Source organism: Filicampus tigris, chromosome 13 (genome assembly GCF_054856515.1).
Source record: "Filicampus tigris isolate MCC_2025a chromosome 13, RoL_Ftig_1.0, whole genome shotgun sequence".
NCBI lineage: Eukaryota > Metazoa > Chordata > Actinopteri > Syngnathiformes > Syngnathidae > Filicampus > Filicampus tigris.
In genome coordinates, this window is record NC_141229.1 from 15,643,242 (window position 1) to 15,664,281 (window position 21,040).

The 21,040-nt window shown below is 40.5% G+C and overlaps 2 protein-coding genes across 4 annotated transcripts in view; both read right to left on the bottom strand.

Moving 5' to 3' along the window:
• clic4 (CLIC family member 4) overlaps nucleotides 1-4,036 on the bottom strand; it is a 28,343-nt gene extending 24,307 nt beyond the window's left edge. The window contains exon 1 of the mRNA XM_086050145.1: nucleotides 3,614-4,036. Coding sequence (XP_085906271.1) covers nucleotides 3,614-3,682 — 69 coding nt within the window. The 5' untranslated portion in view covers nucleotides 3,683-4,036. The remainder of the gene's footprint in view (nucleotides 1-3,613) is intronic.
• Nucleotides 4,037-5,079: 1,043 nt separating this feature from the next.
• srrm1 (serine/arginine repetitive matrix 1) lies at nucleotides 5,080-20,794 on the bottom strand. 3 transcript variants are annotated; one of them, XM_086049703.1, is made up of 16 exons: nucleotides 20,628-20,794; nucleotides 19,172-19,261; nucleotides 15,496-15,618; nucleotides 13,488-13,658; nucleotides 13,153-13,241; nucleotides 12,829-13,065; nucleotides 12,474-12,656; nucleotides 12,271-12,387; nucleotides 11,942-12,150; nucleotides 11,468-11,554; nucleotides 11,273-11,408; nucleotides 11,103-11,189; nucleotides 9,862-10,320; nucleotides 7,636-7,822; nucleotides 5,988-6,161; nucleotides 5,080-5,833 (listed from the first exon to the last, which is right to left on the bottom strand). In XM_086049703.1, exons 1-16 carry the CDS (start codon nucleotides 20,646-20,648, stop codon nucleotides 5,723-5,725), a joined length of 2,481 nt encoding a protein of 826 aa, XP_085905829.1. In that variant the 5' UTR covers nucleotides 20,649-20,794; the 3' UTR covers nucleotides 5,080-5,722. The 3 variants fall into 3 exon arrangements, with proteins under 3 accessions (XP_085905829.1, XP_085905831.1, XP_085905830.1); XM_086049705.1 differs by lacking the exon at nucleotides 20,628-20,794 and adding an exon at nucleotides 15,150-15,273 and having other exon boundaries at nucleotides 19,172-19,188; XM_086049704.1 differs by lacking the exon at nucleotides 20,628-20,794 and having other exon boundaries at nucleotides 13,488-15,273; nucleotides 19,172-19,188.
• Nucleotides 20,795-21,040: the final 246 nt, after the last annotated feature.

A 21,040-nucleotide genomic window follows, 5' to 3' on the forward strand; every position in this document is an offset into this window, starting at 1 on the left:
TGGATTAACAGACGGTGAAGATTAATCCAGGATGTACCCAAGGGGTCAAATTACCCACGACCCTAATGAGGACAAGCGATATATCAAATGGATTCCATCCCACAGTTCCCATCCGACATACACAAGCACAGTCAGGCATTACGCCATTCATTCATAAAAGATGTTTCTTGGCTTTCCTGTGACTGCTGCCTGTAATTCTTCTTCCCAACTTTTGACATTGATCATTGAGTATGATGTAGGTCTTGTGCACAAGACAAAAATATGAAGAAAATAACTAATAATGACTCATGTTTGATCATCAGTCTTTTTAAAGTAACCATTATGCCCAGCTGCCACAAATGTGATACCACCACACAGCTGAAGTACCAGAATGTAAGTACCAGAATGTATTCCCACAGCAACGAGTTGTTAACAACTGTTGGAAAAATTGAGAGATGTGCTGTTTGCAATAGTTAGAATCAATAATCGCTCTGAAGGTATTTTGTCCCAGTTTTCTTTCTAAAACTGACCTTAACTTAACCATATTGCAATGTTTTCAAGCATGAAAATGCTCTTGGAGTAATTTTGGCTGGCTAACAACAGTCATCCCTGTTGAGAGTTTTCACCATTTGTGGATTATGGCTTTGATTGGTTCAAGGGTGTCCCAAAGCCTTGGATGTGGCTTTGAAACATTTTCCGCTCTGATCGCGATTTCAGTCACTTTATTTCTCATTGTTCTTGATTTATTGCATGATACTTTTCTTTTTGATCTTGTAACCTGCTTCCCTTTATCCGACAGCTACAACTCCTGGCAAAAATTAGGGAATCACCACTCCTGGACAATAATCATTTGTTAATTTTGGAGGACAAAGTCAAATCACAGATGTTCCAAAAACAAATTCTTATTCAAAATGACACTCTTCTGGCTTTAAGAAACACATGAAAAAAAAGCAAGACAGAAAATTGTTGTAGCCACTCACAATTTGATTGATTACATAATTCCAGTGGGTTTCCTCCTTTTTAATGCTCTACCAGGCCTTATATCGGTGAATTGCATGCTCAATAGAGCCTGCCGTCGTAGGTACATGTCATTTTCGGTAGGTTTTCTGACTAACGTGTAGAGTATGATTGCAGTATGATTCCAACACAAAATTAATTAAAAAAAATAAATTGAAAACAATTCTCCAGAAACCATTGTCCGATTTTCCAAATTTTTGGTGCACTGTTCTCAAGTTGAAGTGGCACTTCCTGTACTACAAAGACGAAGATTGCTTGCAGTTGACCATGCGCAGAGTGTCCCGTGCAATCGGGATATTGTGATCGGCGTATACATGCACACATACTCGGGTTAGAAAAGGAGTAACCCTGGCATGATATTCGGAATTTTTAAAACCCGACTAAGGGCATATACGAGTTATTGCGCATGTTTACATGGCTTTTAAAAAACTAAATACTGCCAACGTTCAGGTTTTAAAAGGGTTATTGACTGCATGTAAACGTAGTCAGTGTACACATAAAACAATGTTATTTAACTCTGACTCAACATAATAAAAAGGTACACTACTACATAAAAACATGCCATCTGACAGCAATGATATACAATTTGATTAATCCATCTGAAATATCTCATCAAAAGTACTCTTTACATAGAACGGGCTGAAAAAAACGATACATTAGTCAAATAGAGTCCAGCCCTGCATCACACATTTGAGAGTGTGCACAGTCCAAGCAAGGAGTGGCAGAAGGAAAGAGTTGGCCACATCATGCGTAAACCTCCCAGGCCTGCGGATGACGTTATCTCTCCTGTAGACTGTGTGAGATTCAATGCCCTGTGAAAGAAATGACCTGGCCGAATGACATTATCCACAAGCACCCTGTGACTATGTTTACATGCCGTCAATACAGTCAAAATTGTGGTTTCTGAAACATTAGGAATAACCCGTTTACATGCGCGAGCAGACAGTTTCTCCTGTATACATGGTAATTGTGATCAATTGGAATACTCCCCATCTAAACCACGACTCACAGACAAGGTCATGACACAAATATATGGCATTTCCGCCTTTTACTTTCTACCTTCAATAAAACACATTACATTCATGTCTTTCACCATACTAATAAAGTAGTCTGTTTCCTCCTGGCTCCCAAACAGTGGTGCTGTGTGGTCATACAGTGTTTACCTCTGCTTTTGTATTTCCAGTGGGTTGTGCGCCAGACACGGCATACAAATAATTCCTGTACTCAAAAGACCAAGAATCCTTCAGAATAGAGCATGCGCAGAACACGAATGAATGTTCCTGTCAATCCCAATATGCATTTATATGACCAAATATTCAGAATGGAAAAGAAGTAACCCAGGGGGTTCTGAGTCAGGTTTTTAAAAAAAGGGAATATGAACAGCTTTGTGGTTTGCGGGTGTTTAAATGGCCTTTGCGCAACCGGAATATTGGTAACATTCCAGTTTTGAAAGGGTTATTGACTGCATGTAGTATATGTGAGAAATGTTCTAGCCCCTGCAAGGGACAACTACAAACTCATCACAACAAAAGCTGCACTTTACACCAGTAGCAGTTGGAGAGGCTTTTCCTCTTTGAACCCAATCCAAAATGGAAGACCAACAGAGACCAGCCTAAATTATGACTGAACCACATTAGACGTGAAGCCAAATGTTGTTCACACCTGACTGAGACATGTAGTCAGATGAAGCAAGTGTGTTAAAAAGTGTTACAAGTTGTCTTTTTAACTAACAATAAAATGAATACATACTTTTATTTCCTTTCGTTTTTGTTCAGAAACATGCACACTGAGTGCACTACCACTCATTGAATGCAATACACATTATCCCCCACAAAGCACTCCCAGCATTTGGTGTACCAAAGGCTCTTCCCCACCCCCCTTTCTCCCCTTTTCCCGCCCTGCAAAAGAAAGCCCAAACTGGAGCCATGTAGTCCCTTTCAACACAGCAGCAAAAATCAAAAGTCCAGATTTCAGAGAAGATGAGAAGGATCATGAAATGGAATTACCGCCCTTAAGTGATGTACAAACGCCACCAACAATGCAAGTAATAGGTCGGCCATGTGAATTGTGTATACATCTATCCAACAGTATTAATAAATTGCATCTCCTACCAACAATGCCAAGCGGATCTAAAATTGACATTCGGAATCCGGTTTGATAGCCTGATTACCTAGTCATAGTAGAGCCCATACAATTCCACGTATGGTTATTAAACACAACCATGTCATTGACTTCAACCCAATGAATTTACTGTACATCAAAAAAACAAGACAGGGAATAACTAACACAAAACAAACAGAACACAAAATAAACAGGACGTGTTTTCAACAAGGTAACGGGGAGAAGTGCATCCGCCCTGTGTGTCTGCTGAGGTTGTGTATATACGATTGTGGAGCTCCAATTGCTGGAAGGCTCCACTAAGCAGACAATAGCCAATGAACTAAAGCGCGGAAGGGCCATGTTAACGCTACCCCAAATGGTCTTAGCCCAGCACATGGCAATAGCTAACACTGCATTCGTCTAGGTCTAGGGGAACACATTAACAGTTCGCAAGGCTTTCATGGTTTTATAAGACAGCAGCGTCCTCAAAACATAACTTTTGCCACGCAATTCTTACCTTGACAAACAGCTCGATAACAGGCTCGTTGTCCGCCTTTACCCCGTTTTGTGGTACCGACAGTGACATGGCGACCGCTACTTTCTTTTAACTTCAGATGGAAGGAAAGACGACTTTTCCTCTCGCCTACCACGCCCAACTTAAATGGGTCCTCTTCTCCACCCCTTCCCCGCACTGAGGTCCACGCTGCGCTTTGTCTGGCCAGAAAGAGCTCGCCGCGGGTGCTGGAGGTACAGAAGCCCACACGACGAGTCTTGCCACGCGTTCACGGACCAACGTCGCCGTACGACTTGAAAGAGGGGCTGAAGTGACGTCACTGCAGTGCAATGCTTGCTCGTTAAGCAAAAAAGACGAGTAGCCGTACAGTAACTGGATTTTATTTTTGCAAAACGTGATGTCACCGACAGCGGTAAAATACGAAAATGTGGGAGGATTTGGACTGGAAGGGAATGAGAGGTGGAGTAAACATGCCCCGTGACAGTGGTGGGTTCTCCCCGGATGTCCTGATGTGGACGTTGTCATGTGTTAATGAGCCAGGGTTCATATTTTACATTGGAAAAATCTCACGGCAATATATATATATATATATATATATATATATATATATATATATATATATATATATATATATATAATACTGTATATTGAAATAATCTCGTCTCAATCTGTTTAGTGGGAAATCAGTGTTGAGCAGAGCAATTGGGAATCACTGGTCCAGACATTTTTACAATAATTTTTAACTACAAAAGATGGATTTCCAGTTGATTTAGGCATAAAAAAAGTAAGGCTACAAATGTGAAGTACTCAAGAAAACCATTAATTCCAATTCATCTATTTTACCTCGTCCCAAATCATCCAGCCCTTAGTGTTGTTTGATCATTTGCCTCACAGTTAAACTTCTTAGATCCAAGAGTCATTTCAAAAAGAGCTTTGCAAAGGCTGTAAATCCAGATATTTCTTATGTGCCCCGATGCTTTACAAAAAAAGCATCAAAATTATTCACGTCTGACGTTCATCTTTTCCCTTAAAATTTGTAAATTGTAAACAATCAAAATATTTTACGAAAAGCATTTCCAGGTTCATTTCACTTTAAAAAGTACAGGATATAAGGGAATCCTGATTTTAAAATTCTTTTAAATGTAATGTATTGTGCCAAAAAACACACCTTCCAATAGATCTAATATCATTTAAGACATTTTATTCAAAATTCAGAGGGAGTAATTTGTTCCACACTGGGTTCGAGTGCACCACATTACTTATGTGGACAAAACGTTTTTGCCTGGATGTAGTTTAGTAATAATCCTAGGTTTGGATTTAAATCTTTTTAAAGCAATTTTGGGATGTCAGTGTTACATTACACAATTTATTTTTACATTCATCAATTTGATAATTACCTAATTTGTTTTACTATATCCCTCTCAAAATGGCAATTGACAGATTTCATTTGCAACATTGAGGAAAAGAGATTCTATAAAAAGATTTTAATTCTGAAAGGTTGACAAGACAAATAAGGGCTACTAAATACAAAACAAAGCAGTCCCACACGGATTAGTTTGGTGCAAGGATGTCCCCAAAAAAAAAAAAAAAAAAAAAAAATCAAGTTGGATAAATTAAAGTATCCTCTTTGAACAAGTCACAAAAACAAACTGCACTGCTATGAGGACTAAACATTTGAACACAGCAGTGACACTGCTCCAACTTTGAAGGTTAACACAACCATGTATAATAACTATGTGCAGGTTTTCCTCTATATGCCATAGCCGGTGGTTCATGCACACCAGAAACAGTCACTGCACATGCAATCACTTCTTAAAAGGAGTCTAATTTTGGTTGTGGGAAGGAGGAAAAAAAAGTCTTAAATCAACCCTCAATTTACATATTCCCATGCTAATCAATTTAGTAGTTATGGACAACACAAGCTTTTTACAGTTTAGCTGGTAGGCTGACAAATCACACTCAAAAGCAATGACTCAAAATGTACCAAATCTGTAAAAAGAAAAAAAAATGCAACATTAACAGTTTGTACATTCTAAATTGAATCAGTTTATCACAAACATCAAGATTAACGTGAAAACGGGGGGGGGGAGGCGGAGGGGGGCCCCTTGAGATTTAGGACATCTGTGATGGAGACACCTGGGCCTTCCTCATTGAGCGTAGGGCCTTTTCTCTCAGGTGTTTCTCAAGGTCATCCAACGTGTCGTCTACTTCACTCTCTGATTCCTGAAAAAGAACAGCTAGTGGTTATTTTTACTAAACCAGGGAGAGAAGCTCATGTCAGTCAAACAACAATACATCGCCTACTTCGACGTTCTATGCCATTTACTGAAAAGGCATCAGAAAACCTCCGTTGCTAAAGATGACAAACAGACATAACCTTTCTTGATTCACCATCTTCATCCCCACCCTGGTTCTGCTGGGTCGCTCCACTCCCGGCGTTGCCACTCTTCTCCTTCTTGTGCTTCTTGTGCTTCTTGTGTTTCTTGTCCTTCTTATGCTTCTTTTCCTTCTTCTTCTTCTTTTTCTTGGCACTGCCATCAACATCTGAATTCTGCAATCCAAAACATTACAATCCAATTAGAAGGGCCTATAAAGATTATGACAACAAACAACTGAAAATGTGAGTTGGTCAATTTGAGAAGAGCACAGACTTAATCAACCTCCGTCTAGCTCTGACACTGAATTCGGCAATAGCAATTACAAGGGCTGCACAATATATCGCAAAAATAGTCATCGCAATATTAGCATGTGCAATATCAAAGACGTGCTATAAGTTTGATATGGAATTATGCTTTTATCTGACTTTAATCAATGACTTGCAACCTTAAATGTACATTGCCAGCCAAGAGTTGAACAGTATCGATTGTGGTATTACTAACACAAACTTGAAAAAAAAAAAACCCTATATAATTTTTTTTTTAAGTTATTACAATTAATTAGCTAAGAATGCAGTGAGCCGCTTATTTTGCCGCAGGAATAACATTTTTCATTCGATAAAAATGTTTTTTCTTACAGAACAATGTGTAGAATTCATTGCCATCTAGTGGTCAACTAATAGAATGCAACGACGTAAAATGGAAGCGCGTGCGTTTTCTACGATGCCTCCGAGAGACCACAAGTCTACCAACAATTTCTTCAGCAGAGGTTCAAGAAAAAATTGCAAACAACTTCTAGTATTCCCTCATGAAGTTAAGTGCCTTGTATTTGTTAAATATGCAGTAGTTATGATGCTTAGCAACTACTATGATGCTTAGGAACTACGTTCGCCAAGTTTGTCTCCGAGTAGCACAAAGATGGCAGCGAAACATGGCAGCGAAACATGGCAGCCTCCTGTAGGCGTGGCACGCTCTATGTAATATAATTAAGAGATTACTTATATTAAAATAATTACGTTGATGTGATCGAGCGTATTTTTTGCATGAATAGTTGTTAGTTTGTTGAAAATGAATTGTGTTTTTTAACCCATTAAGGCCTAAAGCGCCTGGTTCAACAGCTCCCCAAAATCTAAGGTCGTCTTGGGAATTAATAAGTGTTAATCCACTCGTTTTTAGCCATCTCTGGGGGTGGCCATTTTGTCTTCTGTCCACTGAAAATGACATCACAACAGCGCTCAGATTTCTCAGATTCAGAAAACAGGTCAGCTGTGATTGGTCGTTGTGAGCAGTTGTGATGTCATTTTTAGTCGACATGACAAAATGGCCGCCCCCAGAGATGGCTAAAAACGAGTGCATTTTGATGCTTAACCTATATTCCACAAACGCAAAATTAATCACAATGCCCTGTTTCAACTAGTGGGCCTGCTGGGAACATATTCTTGAAAAAAAACGTTTGGGTTGACTTCCGCTTTAATGGGTTAAAATGAATGATCATTGAAAAATCAAAACATTCTACATTGTCCCTTTATGGTACATATTAAATATTACAATATTCAACACCTGTATCGCATAGTTTTCCAATATCGTGAAGCCCTACAATTACCTTTTGAAAACAATATTGTTATTATGTGAAAACATTAGTTAGAATACCTTGCTAGGTGATCGGCTACCAGAGCCACTGCTTGCCTTTTTGGCTAGTGGGGGGGACGCACTAGCAGATCGAGATGGTGAGGGTGAGGCAGATGCGGGGGCTGGGTGTTTCACTGCAGCTGGTTGAGGAGAAAGCGATCGAGACCTGGAGGAAACTCTTCTCAAAGGCTGAGGGCTGACAGAAAGTCTGTAAAATGAATGACATTGACAACGTTTACATGCACAAATTAATCAAGCTACTGTTGAGCATAATTAAACATGGTCTTCACGGTTCACACTCGTATTTTACTATGTTGCGTTAGGGTAATGAGGGGAAGAATTGACGACTATAATTATGTTTGTTTACCCTTGTATTTTTTTCTGTCATGGGCAAACAAAATACGTGGAGCACGTAAAATAAAAAGTCAAGTAAAAAAAATCTTGCAATATGTTTTATGTGGGCCCACTAGTCTAAAACAAGGCATTCTCATTAATATGGTGTATCTCAGAGGACTGCCATTTTGTCCTGTACTATATCACCTGCTGTCAACTGAAACCGACGTCAAGGTTGCCCTTGGGCTCACCTTGCAAAAGTCACATGACGAAACCCAGAACACAGGTGAGCCATGATGTCCACAAGCAAAGCCTGTTGGGCACTTTGATGTCAAGTTCAGTGAACAGCAGGTGGCAGTAAAAGACAAAATGGCAGCCGCAAAATGGAAAAAAAATGGTTGGATTACTCTCATCAATTCTTTCACAAAGGCAACAATATTTGTTTAGACTAGTGGAAGCACATTTAACATATTGCAAAGACAATTTTGGACTTGACTCACGTTGAAACTCTCTTTCTGTGTCAATGTTCAGTGTGGTTCAGCACAGTGACTATTTGTCGTCCAGAAATTAGGTAAACTACTGATTACTAGGGTTGGGTATCGTTTGAATTTGGACGATTCCGGTTCTTTGATTCGATTCCGATTCTTAAAAAAAAAAAAAAAAAAAAAAGGGCAGTTAATTTTGGACAAATCACACGAACCTGTTTTTTAATTTCATGAACTTTTTACTGTTTGTGAACTTTACCATGCATTATTCAAAGGGCTGTTTTAACCAGTATATATTTTTAATACCATTTTTTTGGTATTATTTAGTATAATTATTCACAAAATTATTTTTTTAGAAGTTCAAGACAATACAATAATGCAGCTGTTACTGACAGCATGCTACTGAACACTAATTGTTTGTCCAACCTGTATTCAGAAAGAAAATATATATGACAAACAATGCTGCGTCAAGCAAGGATCTAATCCAAGCAGTCTATGTAACCATATGCTGTATGTGTATATGTACAGTATATGTTGCAGCTGTCTATGCTATAACCTAAATATTAGCTGGATATGTGCATTTTTGTGTTGAACTTGTTAGACGTACTTAGCCGATTTTGAGTTTGGGTCATGAGCCACATCGTGTCAGTTCTATGGCTAGGCGTCGGCCGAATGAGACAGCCGGGCAGGATCAGCAACGCCACGAAGGGCGACTGCGGCCACCGCAGCTGTGGAGATCCATGGGGCCCGGCGCACGCTCAGAGTCGCCGCCGCGCTTGCCGGCCGGCATGAAGCGAGTGGAAAGAATGTCCAAGAGGAGCACGGCAGCTCGAGTGGGGGCAAGCTACCGTGCTATTGCTACGCAGCTTTGGCGGGAGGAGAGGCTGTACGAGACGTGAGCACACTTTTTTTTTTTTTTTTTGGTCTTACTTCTTGTGCTTCTTCTGCGCGGCTAACTAGGAATCGAAACTTAGCACTGACGTTCTAAAATCTGAACGGTTCCGGGAGAACCGGAATGATGGTGCCGGTTCCACGCGATTCCCAGTTCTCGGTGCCCAACCCTACTGATTACAAGTTTGAAGACACCCATGATGCTACTTGGGATAAACCTTTAGTTTATAATACCTATGGTCAAGTCATTTTAAATTTTGTCTAGATATATCGTGTTGTCCAGACCTGTTTCAGTAGTTGGTTTTTAATGATTCTACTGAACCACAACTCAAAGGCAAGGTCTGATTTTCATTGGTCAATTTGGCGTACACTGTTATTACCAGTATTACTTTTGGCAGGACCATGTTATTTCAATGACCATTGGGAGTTTTCCTCTCATGAACAAAGGGGTACCAACAATTTTGTCAAGGTCTATACATACTGCCTGAGCCAATCATGATCCGAACCAAAAAAAAGGTGCAAGCAGTGTCCTACTTACCTCTGGTTGTTGCGGGGTTCGGGGGTACGGGAGACTCTTCGGATAGGTTTTTCACTGTGTGGTGGAGAGTGTCTCCGCTGGTTGGAGGATTCAAAATGTCTCGCGGGACTGTGGGAATCTCTGTTAATGCGACTGCGATTAGCAGGGGACTGAGAGCGCCGATTTGCTGCTACAGCAGGGGATCGTGCATCTCGACCTAGCCGGACGGAGGAGGACTTAGGGCTTCTTCTGTGTCTGGGCGGGGATGTAGATGAGGGAGGTGTGCGCCTCCGCTGGGTGGGAGAACTTCGGCGTTTTGGGGATCTAGAAGGACGGCGTTTGTGCCCTGGTGAACCACGTCTAGTAGGAGAAATTGACAATTTCCTCTTCTGAGGAGGTACGGGGCTGTAGCGACGCTGGATGGGAGGGGAATAACGTCTGTTGGATGGAGACAGTCTGCGGGGAGGTGGGGAAGGAGACCTGCAAAGCACCAAACACATTTGGAATAGAGACTTGGTGTCAATTGTACAGGGACAGAGAATTACAGGTAACACTAATTATTTTGTAATTGTTTTAAGACCCTGTAAATTCATGTCAGTGATTTTTATCTGAATACATTATGTTTAAAGACAATTGCGGAAAATGTGTTAAGACTGAAAAGTATTTTGGACATAATTGTGGAGATATAGCATTGAACTGTTATTCATCATTTGTTTTAACACTGATTAAAGTAGCATCTTGATAAAAAAACAAGTTATCGCGTCACAAAGGAGCTCTGGTAAGATGCTGCCATTTAAGTGCGTAGTCTAACATACAACACAATGAAAAAGTATTTGCCCCCTTCTAAAATTTGGGGTTTTTTTTGCATCGTTTCCTCACGTATATGTTTAAGATGATCGAACAAAACGTAAAGATCAGACAAAGAGAACCTAGCTTCAAAGCTACCTGACCCTGTGTAAAAAAAAAAAAAAAAAGTACTCCCCCCCTTGTTAACTCATGCATTTACTGTGACTAAGCTTATGTTCACTGACCACAACCAAGCCTAATTTCCTCCAGACCAGTTGAATCAATAAATCACCTAAATCGAACCTCTCTGACAAAATGAAGTTGACCAAAAGATATCAAAAAGCTGCAACAAAATCGCCCAAAATTCAAGAACAGATGCAAATGCACGTAATAACCAACCAAAACATTCAAACAGAACCGTTAAAACGTTTTTCAAACTGTTCCATCCCTTCTATGTATCATGAATATGCCAATACCTTCGTCTTGGTGAAGGGGACCTGCGACGCCTTACGGGGGTAAGGGAACGGCGTCTGCGTTGACCAGGAGATGGTGAACGTCTTTTCCTAAAAGTCAACAACCAATAAGAGTCAAATTAACTTTCCTTAGTGAAGAAAAACAGAATGTATATATTTATAATGTTTCTTGCCTAGGAGAGGCCTCTCTCTGTCGCCTCCTCGGGGAAGGAGTGTGGCTACGCCTCCTCTTAACCTCACCATTCCTGGCACTTGGTCCTCCCTTTGGTCTCTTGGCTGCTTCCTCATCTGAGGAGGAGGATCCTGAATCTGAAACCAAAAAGATGCGTTATGGCAAAGTAGGGCTGGCTGACTGAAATTCATCGTACCTGAAGATGACTCCTGATTCTGTCTACGATATTGTCGTCTCTGCTGCACAGAATCCGCAGTTGCGCCTTTCTCGTTTTTATCCTCCTCTGAAACATAGATAAATGTCCCATCAGTCACCATGAGCAAGTAGCATATTTCAGGAAACATTTTTCAATAGCGTGAACTGACTTTCACCTTTAACTAAAGGTACATTCAAACTGTCAAGTGACTTTTTCCCCCTACAATAATCATATGCTTGGATGATCAATGCCTTTTAAATTGATGCATGTTTTTTCTATGTACCGTATTTTTCAGATATTTTTTTCTGAGATGAACCAAAAGGTCTAAAAATTTTTCCACATACACAATATCACCATTTCTTTCAAATATTGTTGACAAACCAGTCTAAATCGGCGATTGTGATCACCTCTGCTTTGCCGAGATAATCCATCGCACCTCTCAGGAATGCTTTTATTTTGAAGTTGTTCCCTTACCTGATGATCTGGCAGGAGATGCTGACCCTCTGCCCCTTCTGACCCGTGGAGATGGTGATCGCCTGTCTTTTCTGGGAGGGCTACTGGAGGCATCAGGAAAGTGGGGCGGTTTTCGTGGTGGCGTGTTGGATATTCTTTTCATGACTTTTTTAGGTGAGTGTGAGCGAGAGGAACTGCTGCCAGAGGATGAAGCAGAGCGAGATCGTCTCCTGTGGGACATATACTACATAATTAGACCCACTAGTGACAACACATGGATATAAAATAATTAAGCAGAGAATTTTGGATATTTCATTTCACAACAATAGAAGGTGTTAGCAATGACTAACCTGCGGACAGGAGAACGCCTGTGTCTGTTTCTGGAGCTGGGAGGACGTCTGGGTGGGCTTCTTCGACGTGGAGACATTCTCCTTCTGGGACTCGGTCTTCTACGTGGAGAGTAAGATCTGAAAGAGGTTAGAGGATAATTAGGGTTAACTATGAAAGGTTTTTGAAAGGCAATTCAACCTAACATTACATAACAGAAAATAACCTTGAACGAGAACGCCGTTTGCGGTGGCGGGAATGAGAACGGGAACGGCGCTGAGGTCTTTCCTTCCTACTGTCCTTCTCCCTTTCCCTGGACTTGGGCCTTTCCTCATTCTTATTTTTCTCAGGTGGAAGCACCTTGTCTTCAGTCACAGAGTCTGCTTTTGCCAACTCCACAACAGTTTCACTAGAGGAAAGAGGCAATGTTTTATTTTGGTCATTTGTTTACTACTGAAATATAGTGTATGCATATTGTGTCTTACTTATAGTTCAAATATAAATGATGCAGAGGAGATACTGTCACAAAATGTTAGAACTTCACATCTATCCACTATGGCAAGCAAAGTTTCAACACATACCTGGTGGAAGACGCTTCTTGGATGACTGGCTCTGGTATGGCTCTTCCTGATGTGTCAGGCTCCATTGGCTGCTCAATGGGTTTTGTGGAAATCTGCATCAAGGGTGGTGGAGGTGAGGTGGAGGAGGAGGTCCCACCAGGTAGAGTAGCTTTACGTCTTGGGGAGCGTGAGGGGCTACGCTTCCTTTCCCGCCTCAATGGAGACCTGCGTCGTGGCGATGGGGACCTCGTCTTGCGTCTGGATATAGGAAAGATTAACAATGAGTTGAATCAAACCCAAAACTACGCTACATTCAGATGCCTTATAGAAGAGGAACTGTATTACCTTCTCGGGCTCTTTGACTGAGCCCTCTCTCTTGAATCCTTTTTGTCCTCCTCCAACTTCTTCAGAGAAGCAAGCTTCTCCTGTTCAAGCTGTATGAGGAGACAAAATTATTGGCACCTCTCACAATTGAGCATCTTAAGTTTTTATCAAAAACGCATGGTTAATAAGTGCAATTTTGAGGGAACATACACAACATATATAATCATCAGACTATATTGTATTTCACAAAATGCCATCGAGACATTTGTCATATTTGTTTGTGACCAAAAAAAATATCATCAGCTTGTTGGCTAACAAAGTTCTTTTTGCTTTTAAATGTTTAGGGAGAATTTCACCTGTCTCTGCTTAATTTCTTCTTTCTTCTGCTCCAAAAATGCAGTTGGGATGCCAGCAATGTTCTCCTGGGCACTCAGCAGCAGGGGCCAGAGGTCTCTCATGAACTCTCTGGCATTTTTCCCATTCAGGAAACCGGTCAAGTTAATCTGCATCATCTTGCTATCCGGGTGCTGCAATCACACGAAGCAGGGGAAAGAGAAACAGAAACAGAAACATAATGCTATTGAAATAATGGAACAAACACATATAATTAAGAGGTAGGATCTCTCAAATGGGAGTGCCTACCTTTAAATTCTCAAAAATATACCTGTGATTGTTGGTAACTGTAAAACAAACTATTCAGACTTAAATTTAGAAAAAAAAAAAAAACAGAAATTAGTTTTATTTGAACTCCAATTCAAAACTGAGAATGGGTTCGCTGAGGGGGGAGAGATCTAGCTGATCAAAACTTGCATGCAATATTGCTATTATATTCTTTCTCCTCTATATACACGTATAGACAGTGTTTATACTAAAGAAGTGATCTTATCGTGTGGTTTTGAGATTTAAGTGATATCATTAAAATGATGTGTCCCTTCCCATCCCATAGTCCCTTGTATAGTCTCCCCACAGTCTACAGCTTCAGAATTTTAACAAACAGCCACAATACAGAGTGCATTAAAACCCAACACTTTTAAGTACAGTTCCGGTGTCTTCAGTGAGTCCCGTGGGATCAGTGGGCATGGAGCTCCCTTGGCTTGCTTCCGCCTCACTACTGCTTGAGAATCAACCACCTTGAGCTTAATGTTATATCATTTATCTAAATTGCAAGAGACGAACAAGCAATAATGAGTACAGAGCAACACAAAAAGGTGTTATTCAACAATATCAATTCAATAATCTCTCTTACCATGGTCTATTTGTAGTACCATTTAGTTTAGCAAATCTAGCCAGCGCTAGCATATGTAAACATGAACATATGGTTAATTGTAACTTAATGAAAATATAGCCAAGTAGAAGACTGGCAACAGACCTTAACCAAAATGAAGGCATATCAATGTTAATGCAGCTTCTCTCCTCTAATAGGCAGACAGTGTGACAAAAAAAATTGCTAAGATTCTTTATCTACAATTTGAAAATGGAACATAATTTGAAACGTAGGATGAGTAACATGCACAATGTATCACTTAAGTGTGCATTACATTATTCCGAGTGACTAATTCCAAACTAAAAACCATCATCTCTAAATAAAGAATATCAAATGAATAATAAGCAGGTGGATTAAGTCTGATGATTCATGTTTCAAATTCCTCTGTCTGAAGTGCATAAATAATAAGATACACATACAATACCTATTGGGTTGGGTATACAGTACATGATGTGATCAGAGACACACCCATCTGTATCACAACCAGGACAAAATACATGATACTCAATTGGAAGTCGGTTGGAATCATTCTACCTTGAAGATATATTAAGTTATGTTACTCTTAGAAGTTAGTTATCTATTACACTTCCCTCAAGACGAGCAACTGCCCCCTTTATACCTACAACTTCAACTGCATTTTAAGGGATCTGGACATTATAATGATCTGAATAATCCAAAGGGAGGATATTATTATGGCATTTTTCAGGTGTGTCTATCACTGGCATAATATTAATGATCCCTATATATAACTCACCTCAAAACACACACTGCATCATGAAGGGAGAGTTGGGCTCAGTGACTTTGGGCTCAGGAGAGAGCTAATTAGGTGTTGGTGCTATACTTCTGATGCAAGGTATAACATCCATATTGGTTCAGGCCTTTTAAATCATAAATCACATCATAATTAGAAGTATGCTGAATAAAGTCACTTTGTTACATAACAGAAAAACATTGTTATAATTACACCAATTGATAATTCAACCACTCATTTATTCTATGATGAGCACAATTTGACAATTTCCCTTCTTTAATGAGAAAGCACTTCCCTCACATATACAGTTTCGTAAACACAAACAAGGAACCAAAATGAAAAGCATTACCTTATCATCAAGCTGGTTAAATATGAACTCTATGACGACATCATCCTCGAACCCCAAAATCTCTGTCACCCGTTGAGTAATCCATGGCTTTATGACTTCGAGGTTTACTTTCGTCATATCCACCTAAGATAAGCAGAAGCAAACGACAAAGACATAATTCAAAAGTTTTGCTTTTTTTTTTCCTCTTCTCCTTCTGGAATTTGCTTTACTTCTCCTGTTATCAAGCAAGCTTTGAAACTTTTTTTTTTTTACCCGAGCATTATTTTTCCAAGGCATTACCTTGCCCCCTCTGTGAGCCATCACCTTATCATAGTGAAATGGTTTGTGTGTCCCCTAGGCGCCAAGTTGTCTTGGGCTTTATGCCCATGGCAGAATCACCCATGGCAAACAGGTCCTAGGTGAGGGACCAGAAAACACGGCTCACTGGCACCTTATTACGAGTGATGTGAATGGAAAACATTTTCCCTTGCTCGGACGCGAGTCACCAGCCCCTGTGGAACCTGGCCTGGAGGTGGGGCTCGACGAGCGCATAGTGGCGGGCCTGCAACCTGGGGGCCCGACCAGGCACAGCCCAAAAAGCCAACGTCAGTCCTCCTTCCCTTGTGTTCACCACCTTTGTCAGGGGCCAAAGGGGTCGGCCGGGTGCAATGTGAGTTTGGTCGTGGCCAAAGGTAGGTAACTTGACGTTACGATCAACGACTACAGACGCTGATTCGAGAGACGTGGAATGTCACCTCTCTGGCAGCGAAGGAGCCTGAGTTTGTGTGTGAAGCAGAGAAGTTCCAACTAAATACAGTCGGGCTCGCACCCTCCACCCTAAAGGGGTTGGATTCTCTTCCGGTCTGGAGTTGCTCACGTTGAGAGGCGCTGAGCAGGTATTGTGAGGGTCTGCGGAGAACATCTGGCAGAATCCTCGGTCAGAAAGAGTCAACTCCCACCTCCAGCAGAACTTCACTCATGTCCCAGGAAAGGAACACATTGGTTCACATTGAGCCCGAGTGAACCATGTTCCGCACCTCCATTGTGTAGGTAGCTGACCAAGATTGTAAGGTGCCTATCAAGGTGGCAATCCTTGAGCTTGTTGATGGACACCAGCTGTAAGGAATTTTGTCAAACTTAAGGAGTACTATTGGGTCTTTTGCCGTGTGGGACTCTGATAGGTACAGGCTGGCCAAGCAGAATGCAGATTCAGGGGTCAACAAGGCAAAACCTTGGGCATGGGAGGAGTTTGGTAAGGCCATTGGAAACGACTTCCAGACAGTCTGTGGGAGAATACATCGAAGGCCTCCTTTCCCTTTGAAGAAGCAGAGTCTGCATACTTTGAGGTGGGCTCTCCCATCTCTGGGGTTAAAGTCATTGAGATGGTTAAAAAGCTCATCTGTGGCAAGGACATTGTGTTGGATGAGCGAGTTCCTATAGGCTCTGGATTTTTTGGGGATGTCTTGCTTTACTACAAGATCGCATGGACATCGGGGACAATGCCTTTTGATTGGTAAAATGGGGTGGTGGCCCCCCTTTTTAAAAAAGGGGACTAGATGGTGTGTTCTAACCAGTGTTGTTTTTGGCAGGCATTTTAGATTTAGTCTTAGTCTTTTGGACGAAAATGCTTATTAGTATTCGTCACATTTAGAAAACATTTATGTCTGAATAAGTCAAGTCAGTCAAGCCGCTGTTCCTCCACATTATAAGGAGTCAGATGAGGTGGCTCGGGCATCAGATTAGGATCATTACTGAACGCCTCCCCCGTAAGGTGTTCCGGGTACGTCCGAACGGGAGGAGGGCCCAGGGATGACCCAGTACTCGCCGGAGAGACTACATCTCCAGGCTGGCCTGGGAACACCTGGGGAGAGCGAAGTCTGGGCTGCACTGCTAAAGTTGCTGCCATGCGGCCCAACCCAGAATAAGCGGTAGAAAATGGATGGATGGCATTACAATGCATCAACTTCCACAGAAACCTTTTTTTTTTTCCCCCAGATAGGGTGAAACTGAGTGCTTCCTCTTGGTAAAAAGATTTTCCTTTTGTCAGAATATACAACACTGTCAATGTGAATAATTAACATTTTAAATGTCATTAATTTGCTGGTCCTTTTCCATCATATCGTCGCTGTCCTGTGAAAAACACATATGTATGTCCAATTTTGTATTTTTTTTTTTAATTTTCACATTAATGCGATGTCTGTAACGTGAAAACACCATTCACGTAACAAGAAAATTGAAAAAAATGGACCTAAGTGTTTTTCACAGTACAGGGTACAGGGTTCATGTAGCAGGGTTGCTATATCTTATGGTAAGTTAAATTCAAGACAGTTAGACTTTTTAATTCAATTTGAACTTAAATCTAAAACCAATTTAACAAAGTTCCCAATGTACTGTGTTGTCTAAAGTTCCTAGAGTGCATAATTGATGTGCATCTGCTCATAAAGGGAAATCAACTCCAACACATTTTTTCAAGGATATGTTCCCAGCTCGCCCACTAGTAAAAACACAACATTCTGGTTAATAGTGCGTTTGTGGATTATGAGGTAAAAAGCATAATCCACCCCTTTTTAGCCATCTCATGGGGTGGCCATTTTGTCACTTCTGTCGACTGAATATGCATCAACACTGCTCAGGACTCAGGTAACGACCAATAATGGCGCAGCTTCAGAAAACAGGTCAGCCGTCGTTACCTGAGCCCTGAGCAGTTGTGATGGCATTTTCAGTCAAGAGGTGACATAATGGCTGCCCCAGAGATGGCTAAAAACGGGTGGATTAACTCTTATGCCACAAATTAAATATTTATCAGAATGCCTTGTCTCAAATAGTGGGTTTGCATAGAACATATTCTGGAAAAAAAATGTGTTTGGGTTGACTTCACTTGAAGAGTCCCGACTGAAACCACATCACATTGATGGCTCGTGATGCGTGTATTTACCATGTGAGTCATTCAGACAATGATTTTGATAAGTAAGTTTATTTTGAGATTTGAAATAATATATAATCATAAAATTCTACTATAAAATCCTGCTAATCTTGTGTTAGCATTTATACTTTTGAGAGTGAAGATTAGATAAACATTTCAATGCAAAATAAGGTCTTATTTTTAGATGCATGGATTTAATGACTTTTAAGACTTTTTAAGGAAATACAGGAACACTGTAAAGTTGTACTGGTGAGGTAAGGCGACAAAATATTTGCGGCTTGGAAGCACATAACTCTGACCTAAAGTTTTCCCAACATGTTCACAAATTAGTTCTTTTAACAATGGGAATCATGTCTTTGGAAATTTTCAGCATGATAGCCTTGCACCGGGCACCTTTCTAGTCAGAGGGAAAACAATGTGATTATTATTCATCTGGCGCCATCTGTTTCTAAGTGGGTTTTAAATTAGTGCGTTGCTTTTTTCTTTTTTAAATAGTCACTCATCTTTCAATATGCAGTACCGGTGATGCTTTTGGAAATTAAGCTTATCTCTGTTTACAGTCATGTTGCTAGTGCAAGCAGCGCACATTAGCAACGACACTTAAAAAAAATAATAATAAAATAAAATGAAAAAAAAAAAAGAAAGGATCCTGACCAATTAACTCTGATTCATATATCAAATCAAGTAATTATTTAATTGGAGTATCAATTCTAGAGTTAAGATATGAATGACTCCAACAAAACTAAGATATAACAAAAGGTAGATCATATATACCTTCTTGTCGAGACATTCTGCAAATTTCAGCTGCTTTAACAGTTTCTTGTGCTTGTTGCTAAACCGGTTGTCTTGCTCCGCGCTCGTGCCCTGTAAAAGCAAATAAGCAAATGTTAGCTGGTCATTTTAAAGTAGGACAACATGACATGGGTAGTAATAGTAATGGGCTACATTTACTCTTGACACCATTCAACAGAAAGTCTCAGCAGCCCAACACAGAAGCTACATTTAGTGACTTATGTGTTGTAGGGCAAAAACAACAGAGGAATTAAAGGTTTGTCACTCGCAGTCAGACAAGGCGCAACACCCCTGGCCTCACATTCAATCTGTGTACTTTGCAGACGTTGAAAAACATAAGCTACGTCAAGCACAATTATGTGTAAAAAGATCACTTAAGTCTATTTTGGTGGATCCATGTACCTTAATTTGGTACTTTTACAAGAATCAATTTATTTGTAACTGTAACATTATGTTGAAGTATCAATGTTGGACAATAACTGAATTTGAACATTCTTAATTTTGTTTTTGTTAATCTGATGCCCATGCTCTAATTTAAAAAATAATAATCAGAAGTTATCCAGAATTTGATTTTTTTTATTTTTTATGAATACGACAAATTCAATGACTGCTTTTGCTTGAGTCACATTATTCTTAAGGTAAGCGTATTCTTAGTAGAGTACATTTTTAGCTACTCTACCCACCTCTGGTAACACCACGTGAGGCCCATATACTAAATTGTCACTTATCGGGCGTGATCTATTCGAAGAAAAGTATCCTAACATCCAAGGAAAAGGGGATTATTCGCTCAACCAAAGTACAAGTAAGAAGATGGGCGGAGGTTGAAGTGATCTTGAACAGATTAATTTACTATTAGAATTAATCATATGACATTGATCAATGAGCTAGCATTAGCTACATCGACGACTGATTTCGCTTATTCTGGAAATTGAAGACAAAGCATTCGATCACGGTCAACATAGTGTTTCACGTGGACACAGTAACAAATGTGTAATCGGTTTGGTCTTGCAGCAAACATTGGCCCTACTTGGATATTCTCTGACATTGCTGTTGCAGCAACGCGCTCATGAAGACGGAAACGATGCACCACCCGGGCGCCATCTTTATTAGCCAAGGATAGCCGCTTTCATGAACTGCCTAGCAAAGTTAGATGTCATTTTCACTCAAGTGTCACGTCAAGACCTATACCACACCACGTTACAAGTTTAGCTTTTGTTTGCTAACCCCTGTTCGAAACCCTGTTCGGAGAGTTTACTCGAATATCGAGGAAATTACAACGTTGCAACGCACCAGTTGATAGTCGGTGCCCAAAACTACAACGTAACTCAATAGCGACCGGCCCAATATGTAAACGCCAAAATAACACATAATGCTCGGAATATATCACAACAGAATCGAGAAGCCGGTTTTAAAGTGACAACATTTCACAGCATCTTACGCGGAAGAACCCCGCGTCCATCGTTGAAGAAAATAGATGTTAGAAAACCGCTGAGTGAAGACGTGTGGCACCAGCCTCGTGAAGATTGCGATCCTGCAGGAGGCAACATGAATTACATCAGCTGTAGAAGCCTGCCTAAGGACAAGACCTCGATTCGCCCAAATTTTCCTCTTTAATGCCATGACATAAACAAACGTGTGCCGTGTCTTTGTCCGTAATTGGCTTAGAAACGAGAACACACGCATGCACTTTGGCACACATATGTGTATCTCGAATCATTAAATACTCGCTAATTTGTAATCCCTTGGTCCAAACAGATACCTTTCGACACGTTTTTGTTGCTTTTCATTGTTCAACTTTTATTTAAAAAAAAAACGGAATATGAAATATCTATCATTTTTTTGACAGGGTTC